The sequence below is a fragment of the Tetrao urogallus genome (assembly GCF_951394365.1).
Source record: "Tetrao urogallus genome assembly, chromosome: 16".
NCBI lineage: Eukaryota > Metazoa > Chordata > Aves > Galliformes > Phasianidae > Tetrao > Tetrao urogallus.
This window is the reverse complement of record NC_136829.1, coordinates 1,418,293-1,430,777: the sequence shown is the minus strand read 5'-3', so window position 1 is coordinate 1,430,777 and position 12,485 is coordinate 1,418,293. Positions and strand designations below refer to the sequence as shown.

General features: G+C 43.9%; 1 protein-coding gene across 1 annotated transcript in view; it reads left to right on the top strand.

Moving 5' to 3' along the window:
- Positions 1-12,485, top strand: part of MMP24 (matrix metallopeptidase 24) — a gene marked incomplete at both ends in the record, with an annotated part of 41,174 nt that overhangs the window by 2,942 nt on the left and 25,747 nt on the right. The window contains 2 exons of the mRNA XM_079543478.1: positions 2,708-2,824; positions 4,942-5,246. Coding sequence (XP_079399604.1) covers positions 2,708-2,824; positions 4,942-5,246 — 422 coding nt within the window. The remainder of the gene's footprint in view (positions 1-2,707; positions 2,825-4,941; positions 5,247-12,485) is intronic.

Sequence of the window (12,485 nt, the reverse complement as noted above, 5' to 3'; positions counted from 1 at the left end):
GTAACCAGTAGGCCCATTTGTTGTATGACAGGGATGAGCAGGAGTACCTTCTTAGGAGTCAGGCTAAAGAAAAGAGAAGTCCTAACTGCTGTGAGCCTGCATTTTGAATGGGAGGGGAAAGTCTTGCTGGGCCTCATTGGGCTCTGTTATTTCAAAGATCAAGTTGTGCAGAAATGACCCAGCTATGGAAAGTCATACTGTTCTGGAAGCTGAGGAAAGGGAGAAGAACCAGCAATGCAGACTGGCTCCAAGTTAGTGAGGTGCTTGCCAAGTTGTTATTTCAATCTGTGATATAGGTGTGGAGATTGGATGTGTGATGTTTTCTGTCACTTCTGTTGGTGTTATAAGCTCTGTGCCTTTAAAGGTTTGGCGTGCAACTGGACAGCGTGCAAAATTATTAGTTTCTATGGCTTCTTTTGTCAGGCAGAAAATTCTGTATCTTCTGTTTACACTTATTATAGACGCCTCATGTTCTTTATCTCCTCCACACGCAAACCCTGAGCTTGGGCTTTCCTCCAAGAGTGGTGTCCAAGTGTGTGGAAGCTGTCGTACAAGCCTTGCCAGTGGGAGTGGGAAATGGGAAGGAAGATGCTGTGGCCTACTGGTTTTTATAGGGAAGGTGGTGCTCAGCACCAGAGGGACAAGGGGGGATGTCTTGAGGGAACAGGTTGAGGATGTATGATTTCCTGTGAAAAGAGCGTGGGAGAATACTTAGAACAGCCTCCTCCTACTCTGCATTCAACAGCACCTCAGCAAACTTTGTCTGCCTGCAGTAAGTGGGTTGAATAGTAATTTGATTTAACAGCTAAGCAAGCATATAATCCTGGGAGTGTGCAGGGAGAGAAGGCGCACTAGCACCTAACAGAAGTGCTCACTATTATATTGCTCATAATCACAGAGACCTGAGGAGAACCAGGAAATAGTTGTGTTGGACCTGTCTTGTATGTTTTCTGCATCATCTTGAGCCTGTTGTGTAGGTCCCTCACCTTGAGCTGCAAGGGACAGCTGTCTTGTTTTATTATGTACCTCAGGGAGTTTAAAGGTACCACTGCCATCTGCTCAACGATAGTGGACTGAGAGTGACAGCTTCCTCTGTGTAGGAGAGGCCAGTGGAGGACTTGGAGCCTGAACTGGGGAAAGCAGCTGTGTCTGGTCGAGAACTGGCTGTCCCTTCTGTAGGAAACTACCCCTGGTTCTGTATGCCAGGCAGCTGGAGGAAATGCAGTAGGCTGTTCTTAAACAGTGTGAAGTGGAACATCTGATGGCATCTGAATGCTCTTGGTGTCCTATTTAAAAATATACCTGCAGCCAGGTGGTGTGGTGTAACCTGGCCTGCAGCTCAGCACCACCCAGCTGCTGGATTGCTGTGCCCATGTGGGATGAGGGAGAGAATTAGAAGGGTAAAGTGCAAGAACTGGTGAGTTGAGATGTTGTGCTAGGTAAAGCAAAAGCTGCACGCTACTTTCCTTTGCCATGAAAGCAGAGTTTCTTGGGAAGACAAACCCTCCTTCTCTCCCCCTGGCTTTTATCACTGAAGGTAAAGCCATCTGGCATGGAATATCCCTTTGGTCTGTTTTGGTCAGCTGTCCAGGTTCTGTATGCCTCACCTCCTCACTGATGGGTCAGCGCAAGAAGATGAAATGCCCTTGACTCTGTCCACGCAATTCTGCAGCAATTAAAAGACTGGTGTGTTAAGAAAAATAACTAACCCAGCTAGAATCAGGGCACCAGGTAATCAGGCATTTTGTATTAGATGTATTTTGAGCAACGTGTGGCTGAACTCTGGAATAAGCTGTGGTACACAGAAGTTCAGTCCGGCCTAAGCACAGTGAGATCCAAAGAGGAACAAGGCAGCTGTGCGTGAGGAAACTCTGCTGACAGCTCTGCAAGCGATGATGCCGTAGCAGCTTTGGATCGAGAAGTCCTTAAAGCCCAGAGCAGTGTATTGCAGCTGGCCTCTGTCTTCTGAGTGATACTGGAAGAGATAAAATAGAAGATAATTTCCAGACAGTGTAATCAGGGCCTGAGGAGAGTAACGTTGAGAAGATCGGTTCGTGAGAAGCTCATGAAAGAAAATCCTAATTCACACTGCGCTTTGTGTAAAGATATGCTAAAAACTGCAGTGTATTAGCAGGAGTTTCCTACGTTCTGAGTGCCACCCAAAGAGACAGGGGTCACTGGGAGGAGCTGCAGGAGTTGGGTGGCTGAGACCCCCAAGCTTTGAGGTCCTGTTCTGGTGGCTGCAGCAGCCGCAGTCAGCAGGCAGGAGGGGCGCATTGGCACCTGTTTGGTTTTGTTCAGCCTTGGGGCCGCTTTTGTTGATGGTTTTGGTTTTCTTTTGCTTTGACCAGGGTAGGAGCACTTCAGCAGAGGTAGAGCTGGTGCAGTAGGTGGTAAAAGAACTTGATCCCAGCACACAGGCACCTGGACACAGGGTCCCTTGTGGTCCCATTGTTCAGTTGTTTCCGAGAATGAGGGCTACCTGTCCCTGGTATCTCTTTCCAAAAGGAAAAATGAAGCCTTTTTGATGTGCTGATGTGTGTGGAATGTCAGCAGAGATGGAGTTTATAGCTCTGCACAAGGAGGGAATGCTGAGCCTTTCTCAGCATTGTCGTTCCCAGGAGGACTTCTGGTCACCATTGAGTTCTTCTGAATCTCTTTTCCAAACTCTTCAGTGGCTTCCTTTTTTGCTCTTTGGCTCCTCTAGGTGGATGAAGAAGCCTCGATGTGGAGTTCCTGATCATCCCCACTTAGGCCACAGCCGGAGGAAAAAGCGCTATGCACTGACAGGGCAAAAATGGAGGCAGAAGCACATAACCTACAGGTATGTCTGCTCAGTCAGTCTTTATTTTTAGGGGGAAAAAAAGTGTTCTGTGTTTGTTGAGGGTGCGCATTGCCTTAGAAGCCTAAATGCTGATGAAAAGTAACCCTTGCAACTGCAGCTAAGATTGGGGTCAGCAGGACTCTAACCCTTAAATATGTTCTCTCAACAAATGGTCCCCTTAAACAGAAGGAATGTTACTGTCTAAAGGAGTAATGCTTTCTCCCTCTACTGATGTGCAACGTTCTACTGTGTGTTTGTTTTTGCAGAGTTCTTAATTTTGCTCACATAGTGAAACTCCTGCTTCTGTCCAGACTTAGACCTGCTAAGCCAAGATGCTGAAGTAATTAACAAGTGTAAAATGGGTGTTATGTGGTGATGGTTATTTTCCAGAGAAACCTTCGTGTTGGTTGTTTTGGTCCTTTGCTTTTGAATGATGCTGAATGATGTCCACGATGGTTTGTCACTATGAGAAGAAAATGTAAAGCCCTTGCAGATAGAGTTCCAGAAGTATGGCCTTCTAATTTCTGGGGGAGGAATACTTAGGAATGAAACACTAAGCAGAAGATATGGATGAGCAAAGTTTAGATGGAAAGAAAGAGATTGGTATTGAAGAGGTAGAAATCTGAATGACGCCGTGGGGATTTTGCCTGAGTATATGTGTAGCAAGAGAGATGACTGTGTAAAGGGAAGGAGAAGTAGGGTCTGTGGAGTTTCAGTAATTCTGCTGAGAGAGGAGGAGGAGGAGGAAGAGGAGGAGAATTTTTCCACTCAACAATGAGGGAGAACTGAGAGTGGTAGAAGGGATTATTTCTGGGGCCTAGATCAAATCTTTCAACAAAACTTACAGCTTTAACTGAAATATGTGAAGATGTGAGAGGCAAAATACGTGACATTGCAGTCTTGGATGTCTTATTTTACCACTGAATGTATTGCAGGATGTTTCATCACTCAATCATTCTATTAAATTGAACTAGTTTCATTAAACACTGGCAGTGGTTGCTTTACCATAGATGGATGTTTCATGTTCTTTGGGCCATGAGTCTGCTATATGTCCACCACCAAACAAAACCAAAACTCCAAGAGCAGTGCTCTTTAAGCTGAAGTTTACAAGTATGAAAGATTTACCTGCAGTTAAGCTATGAGGTGTACTCTGAAAGTAATGCCTCCTATTTTATGCTTTTGTTCCACAATGCCAGAGGTGGAAGATGGCATGGCAGTAGAGGCTGAACCTCATTTTGCTGCTGTATGACAGACAGTAGCAGAGGGGCAGTCTGACAAATGGCATCTGACATGGGAGCACGTATGGAGCAAAGGTGTGGAATTGAACTCTTCTGTGTGGAAAAAATGACACCCACTGACATTCATCAACACTTGGTGAACATTTAGGGAGGCCAAACAGTGAATGTGAGCACAGTGAGTTGGTGGTGGTACATTTCAGCAGTGGTGACAGTGCCACAATAGACACACGGATTTTTGGGCAGCTCATACAGGCTCTTGTTCATCACTGGCAAAGGTGCAGAGCTGATGATGGTGACTGTGGTGAAAAATAGTTGTAGTTGAGGATTTGTTCGTTCAGGTAATGTTATTGTGTTCTTTGTACTTATTGTAGTTTCCACAGCAACAAATGGGAGACATGGCTCTAAGAGGGACCTAAGTATTTCTTATTAACTCCAGCATTAGCTGTCATGGACTGGGGCTCACAGTAGTGGCCCTTTAATCTGAAAAGATTTCTGAAAGGTTTGTTTCTCAAAAAGAATTTTACTAGTTGGGTGTTTTCATATGATGTATTCTGTTTTAGCATGGTGTTTTCAGGAGAAATATGGAATAATTTACTTGTTTTTAAACTTAATTCCTCAACTCTACTGGTGAGGATTTGAAAGAGTGTCAGCACACACAAATTGTTATAAAATGAACCTCAGTACTGGGATTATTTTTACTAGTAAGTGTGGTCCAGATCAAGGCTGTTAGTCTGTTGGTAATTCTGTCTGTAACAGCAAAACTTGTCATGGCCAAAGTAGAGTCTGCAATGACTGAAAATTCTGTGGATGAGTACTGGAGTTACAGTAAGTCTTGAATGGAATCTGCACTTCTAAATGCTCCTTCTCTCTCGTTCACAGTGTGCACAACTATACCCCCAAGGTTGGAGAGCTTGATACAAGGAGAGCCATTCGTCAGGCGTTTGATGTTTGGCAAAGAGTGACACCGCTTACCTTTGAAGAGGTCCCCTACCATGAAATTAAAAATGACAGGAAGGAGGCAGATATTATGATATTTTTTGCCTCTGGTTTCCATGGAGACAGCTCTCCGTTTGATGGAGAAGGTGGATTCCTAGCTCACGCTTACTTTCCTGGACCAGGAATAGGAGGGGACACTCACTTTGATTCAGATGAGCCGTGGACCCTGGGGAATTCCAATCATGATGGTAAGAGAGCAAGTTATTTTTCAGAATAAGAAAAAGTTGAGTGTAAGCACAGTGGCAGGCTTTTAACTGGGAAGTGCTTAGCAGAGCCTTCGCTTTCCAAACTGCAGTTCAGATGTGTTCTAACGCATGCATTCTGTCTTAAATATAGGTTTGTGAGTGCATGCCTCGTGCTGAGGGTTGGACAGAGGGATGCATCTTCTTGCTCGCTGGGTATCTTGAAATCTGGGCCACTGTTGCAGCAGAAGATTGGGTTTCCTGAGGGACGAGATGAACAGGAGGATCATGGAATGTAAACTGTGTCCCACAGAATGCTTAGCGTGGGTGAATAGCTGGTTGTAGTGAAGGACAGAAAATGGAGAGAGTGAAGGCATTTGTATTTCAAATAGTTTGAGTCTGTATTTTCCCACAGTGTGAGTGCAGTCATTATTCCTTCTGTCAGAGGATGGGGCTGGCTGCCTTGTTAAGGAAGGCAGATGATTAGAAGAGCTGTTCTTTTGATACGAAGCAGTGAAAAGCTTCTGTGTCTTTGTGGCTTTATCTTGCTGTCAAGTGACAACGTGCACTTTCTGATTTATTTTAAAACCTGTGATTCAGGATTGTGGTGATTTGTAAAACTTCAGAAGTTGGAAAACCAGAATTTTCAGAATTCAGAAATTTTTGGAAACAGTGATCTGGAATTTCCACCGACTTTAATGTGCTAGAAAGAACATGGATTCAAAAGTCACATTTTTGGGACATTTTATAAAGATTAGGAGTTTTTGGCGTGTAAATGACTTGAGTTTTAAATAGTATAAATGCATAAATAGTATAAATGCCTTTGTGTGGCCATGATGTCTAAGAACAAATGCAGTGGTGGTACGTTTTCTTCAACCAGACAGTATTCTTGTTGCAGCTTCCTGTCAGAATGGAATGCAAGTGGAGAAAATCCCTGGGTTTTGAATTGATATCTATCAGATCATCTTTGATAAGAAATAGAGCTGCTAAATTCAATTTGGAAATGCAAATTTGAAGGAAAGCAGCAGTTATGAGATAATTATTTTCTCAGGGAAAGAGAAGAAATCTTTCCTGGCATGTTTAAATGATGAAATAAAGAGAGGTTATAGCCTGTGGGTTGTGGGGAGCGTGGGAGATGATGGTGTGGCAGAAAAGCACTCTGCTAGCTTTGAGATGTTATGAATTTCAATTCCTGTGTTTGTGGCTGATAGGCAGTTCATAGGTTTCTTTGAGATCAAGATTGAGAATCAGAGAGTGAGCAGTTGCCCTGTGAGAGCTGCTTTTGTGTGCCATCAGTGGATGCACACAGTGAGTGCCAGGACTCCTCAGGAGCGCTGGGACAGGAGCTCCTTACAGGAAGGTGGAAGGAGAGCTTTTGGCAAGTTGTACTTTATTGTTAACCCACAAGCTTCCTTCTTATAACAAGCTCAGCAGGGATGGGAGGCATTTTAAAGACTCGGAGGGGTGGCTTTGGGAAGAACTTCCTCTTTGGTGTGATGGTACGACACTATCGCCGTCGGGAAATCTTGAGATTTTGTTTCCTTTTTTTTCTCTGTGTATGTTTTAGGACATCATTTGAGAACAATGTGTACAAAGAGTTGAAGGTCTCTTTTTGTATGAAAACTGTGTCTTACATGGTAGCTCTTTAAAACACGTGGTGCATTTCTCTCTTGCGCTGCCAGACTGCTGGGTGATGTCCTCAGAGTGCCTCTTGGTGTTTGAGGGACGGTGTGCACTCTGCTGCTTGTGGATTAAAGTGTTGAGCTTTCCTTTCCAGAGCATAAATGTCACTTCTGCATTTGAGTGCAGCATTATCTGGATGGCATAATTATTTTAAAACGTCTATAAAAGTGACCAGTAAGGGAAGTGTGGTCATATTTGTCCTCTACATCCAAAGGAATTGCTGATGGTAGAATGGGAGTGTCATGCTTGGAGGATGACTGGGTGAGCCTTTACTCAGCATTGTAAATGTGGGCACTGAATATGACTAATTTGGTTTGCCTGCATTCTTAGCCTTGATGTGCCAATGTGAAAATGTCCTGTCTTATTGCTAGAGGTGGCGCAGGCCTTGTAGGAAGGTTTTTCCTTCTGTTTCACAATTTCTTGTCATTACAGCTCTCGCCAGAGCAGGTTCCCCGGAGCAGGTTGTGCAGCACAGTGCCCGTGTGGGTTCTGAACCCCCTCAGAGAAGGGCAGTACACCTCTCTGCACAGCCTGTCCTAGTGCTCCCATTCATCAAAGTATCAATCGTGAGAAGACACCCCGTGGTAACCAGCTGAACTTCAATAGCAGTTTATCACAGCAGCCAGTGTGTAGTCAGTTGAAATTCGTGTGCTCATTATTTTGCATGATCATCACTGTACTGACTTTGCCTATTGCAGACATCATGAGTGTTACCATGTCCATTGAAATCAGTGATGTGATCGTTCTAGGCGTGATGCTGGTTGTCTGAGACTGAGGTCAGAGGGGTGTGTGCACCAACACATCTGTATCTTCTGCTCTGAAGAGAGAAGTGCAGTCCCCTTCATGCTATGTTTTAAATACAGTTTTTCTTCTGCATACAGTTCCTTTAGCTAAGTAATACCGTGCTTTCAATTCATGACTGCTGATTTATCATGTTAATTCTACTACCTTCTCTCACATTGCCGTAAGTAAGCTATGGAGAAAACTAATTTAGCTAATAGAAGGATATGCAAAGCTGAGTAGGAAGCTGAATTCATGGAGCTGTCCTTGTCGCGTGTACAGAATTCCTTTGCAAGTTTTTGTAGGAGGGTGTCAGTGGGAGCTGCTACAAGCATGAGGCAGGCTTGGAATTCAGAAGAATCAAGGCAAACAAGAGAAGCGATGCAGCAAACAGGAAGCAACCAAAAAAGAGGAGTGTGGTTTTCATTTAGAGATAAATCAGCTGCACACCATGCAATGAGGAGGCACTGAGGTGATTGCAGTAGGAGGACTATCTCTAATTTTTCCTGGAAGGTGCTTCTCAGAAGCAATGAAAGCAGCAGCACTCAGCCCTCAGTGCACCCCAAACTTGTGGCAGCAGAGGCTCCAGTTTATTAGACTTCGGTGTGTGGGCACGTGGAGGCAGCTGAAGCCATTTTGAATTTGTTGTCTTTTAGTGGTACGTTGGTATGGGTTGCTAGTGAGCCAGGAGGTTGCTTGGAGCATTCTGCTCATGAATGCAGCCTCAGTATCTCAGTTGTTTCTATTACCAGAAAGCGCATCAAAGATAACTGTGCCATGCTTTCTCCAAGCCCTGGGCATTTTTTCATGTAAAATATACTGTAGGAAAAGCTGAGCACACTTCAAAATAGCTGTCTCAGAACTCACAGCTGCTGCCATACATTGTTCACTGTAGGCAGCAAAGCCTGTGCCTGAAAGAGGGCACCCAGACTGGGCTGTGCTGCAACTGCTCGCTTGGCTGCCTCAGTATCTTACCTAACCTGAATCAGGCATCGACGTGCTGCATGAAATCCTTTGTTAACTGGGCTAAAAAGCAAGTATTTTCTAGCCTTTATATGAAATTGTTAATAATACATTTGTATGAATCTCCAATAATAGCTGGAAAAAGTGTCCTACCAAGTGTCAGAAACGAAACTGTCATGTTAAATATCCACTTTATGCATGTCTGCTCTTATACCTGACTATTCAAACATTTGTGTAACCCGGCTTAATTACAGGAAATCAGTTTTAATCCCCCAATTAACATTACAAATAACATCATTAATAATCCCAGTCAAATCTTCCTCTCTTTTTTTTAATATAAGATTGTTGCTGTCCCTGCATGCTGTCAGCACCACACCTCTGAGTGTGCGGTGTGTGCCAGCCTGTTACAGCTATCGGCTCCTGTTTGCAGTGCCAGTACCTGCTTGTGTCACTGTCGGTGCAAGGGGCAGTGCCTCCAGGAGCTTCTGCAGGAGTTGTGGAGGAGAAGGGTCTGAGTTGCTTGGCAGGAAGGCTCCTGTTAGCCCCAGAGAAGAACTGAGAGGCTTCTCTCTGTTTTTCCACCACAAGGACAAGCACTGTTTCAGTGAACAGCTTGCTGGACAGCAGAACAAATGCTCAAGCTGCCATCTGGACACGGCATATGCTCAGCAGGGTTTTCGGGACAGCTGGAGGCCATCAAAGCTGGTGGGTGTCAGTGCTCAGCAAGGATCTCAAGGAGGAAATTCTGGCTAGAATTTGATTTTGGAGGAGAATCTTACTGATTGCCAGTGAGCGTTACAGCCTGTGAGGGGAAAATCTGCCTGTTGGTGGGGAGGAGGTGCACCGCTCTGAGCTGACATCTGATCTGTGGAGGCAGCGTGCAGAGCGTGCAGACACAGCCTGGAGCCGTTGGCTGGAGCAGCCAGCATGGCCAGCTGGTCAGAAGCAGGAATTCTCCCGGTGTTGTGTGTAGCACTGGTATGGCCTCACCTTGAGTCTTGTGTGCAGCTCTGTGTGGGCTGCACAATGTGAAGGGGACATTAAGGTCCTTGGAGGTGTCCTGAGGAGGACACAGAGCGGGCAGCAGGGCTGGGAGACCAGTGCTGTGAGGAGAGCCTGAGGGCACCGGAGTTGCCTGGTCTGAAGGAGGCTGAGAGGCAGCCTCACCGTGCCCTGCAGTCCCTGAGGAGGGGGAACAGAGGGAGCTGCTGGAGTCTGATGCTGGGAAGTGGTGGTGGGATGGGAACTGCACAGAGCTGAGCCAGGGGAGCTCAGTGTGGGCTTCAGGGAACGTCCCCATACTGTGAGGGTGGTCAGAGACGGGAAGAGGTTTCCTGATGATGCCCTGAGCCTGTTGGTTTTCAAGAGGCATTTGGACAACACACTCCATCATACGCTTTCACTTTTGGTTCGCCCTGAACTGCTCAGGCCATTGGACTCCATGATCTTTGTAGGTCCCTTCCGACTGAACTGAACTGTTCCGTGGTCGAGTGGTGTGTCTGCTGCTGGAGGTCTGTTGTTTTCTGTCTTGGCAGTATGGATATCACAGGCCTTCCAGATTCCTGTGATAGTTGTATCCTTTTTCCTAAAGACAGAAGCCTCTCATCCCTGCTTCCTCTGTGGAATTCAGTTGCACAGAGAGAGGCACTTCTCCATGCTCTCAGAGCCCCAGATCGCCCGTGGGTACCAGGCATGCTCACAAGGCTGGCAGGTGGGACTGGGGTTCTTCTAGGATATAAACATCAGGAAGATGTGCATTGCTTAGTGTGTGCTTCTCATTTGTTAAAGAGGAATTTTCACACAGAAAACTGTTCAAATCAGGTTACAGAAGCACTAAATACTAGAAAATGTAAGGTTCTGTTTCACTTAGCCCCTATTTAGGCGTGTGTCAGACCGTGATGAATCTTCAGCACTTCTTTGTACTTTTACTGTAAAGGTTCTGCTCTCTGTAGTGGGTGTAGGTCAGACAGGCTTCTATACTAGTTAGACTTTTTTTTTTTAATCTTCCCACAGCAGCTCAGAGCTGTAAGAAGGTATTCAGCTTACAAAATGATGGCAGCAAATTCCCTTCTTAGTAAAAGATTCCTTTTAATAAGAAGGGAATCTTTTAATGTTGTCATTATTCACGAGGGAGGACTGATGTGCATGGAAAGGTAGATGGCAGTATTTTATGTAAGTGTTGCTGTAAGCATCACTGATGAGTACTATAAATGTACTGGATGTGTGTTAGGGTAAAGGTTTGCCTTTATTAAGCAGGCTTTGTGAGTTGCTTTGCCTTTTATTTAAACAGGTCATCATATGACATCACTTTGGAACCACTGCCTATTATACAACTTTTACCTGATGCCTTTGATTAAAATAGTGCGATTTGTTGAATTTTCTTTATTTGCACTTTTCTGGGATGGCTGTACGGCCTGCTTGTAGTCCACCTATCTGAGCTGTACAGATACAGTGCATGCTTGCTAAAAAACAAAATATAGCTGCTTTTAACCCCTTCACACATTTATCCTCAATTTATTCTGAAATGTATTCCTGTTTCCTCTATGTTCATTGCACTACTTCTTTAATACTAGTTTCCTAAGGAAATGCTGAGGACAAGGAAGAAAATCTACAGAGTATCAATATAACAAGCAACTCAACAGCAGGTGTAGTTGTAACACAGTATACCTATAATGTTGCTTTTTGGTGTTAAATACATTTTTAATTTTCTTTCTCTGATTTCTCAGGTAAAGAACATCTCCACATCTAAAGAGTGTTGTTCTAATAAATGGCATTTTGAATCCATCATTATTTTTCAGGCTTCTGACACTGTTGTTGAAAACAAGCATCAGAGCTTTTCAGAGTGAAAACGAGAAGTGCTTTGAAGCTACTCGGTTATCTTCTGTTGCAGAAGACCTGTTCTCTGAAAGATTTTTGTGTAGATGTTGGAAGTTCTGGGGCATAAGATTGTGTTAAGATTTCCACTTATTCTGTCAGGCTTTTTTATAGTAATTCACTCCATTGAAAAACAAAAAAACAAAACAAAACAAAAACAAACAAAAGCAAACAGTTCAGTGTTCTCATACCTACTTAACATTGGTTTCATCCCATGACTGCTCAAAGACCAGTTCCCATAAGCCAGATTTCTCTGAAATCGAAATTTAATGTTGAACTGAATTTGAGCAAGTATATAGGTGCATAGTTTCATAACAGCCATCCGTGGTATTAAAAAATAATAATAATAATAATAAAAAATCAAGTAGTTTAAATAAGCAACAGTTGGAGGTTATGTCCCTGTTGTGCCCAACAACAAAAACATAGAAGGCTTTAAGTAAAGGACCAAAAAATTATAATTTAAAAAAAAAAGCTAATTCCACCAGAGAAACTTGTTAGCTGTCGTAGCTGCTCATGGGACAGATGTTCCACTTCCTTTGTGAATTAAGAAATAAAGCGAAGAGAGAAAGCCCACCAGCACACATGGAGGACTTCTGTCTTCAGATTCTTCTTCACTACTGGACAGCATCTCTGTAAGTAGTGCTTTCTTTTGTGTTATGTGCAGTCACTATACAGATAGAAGTGGCACTGCAGTATGCTGAGCTAGTGCAACAAATTCACTAGAGCAAAGAATGCTAAAGCTTTGCAATATTGACAGTGCTAGTTATTGATTACAGCTGAATGCAATTTCTGCTTTCAAAGCAGTATACTCTTAAGTATGCTTTCTGCTCGCAGTGTTCTCTGAAAAGAAAATATCTGTTGCTTTTGTCAATGTTAGTTTGATTAGCAGTGTATGAATGGAGGTATTCAGGTATTTGGAACCTACTGATTTCTTTATAAAAAAAA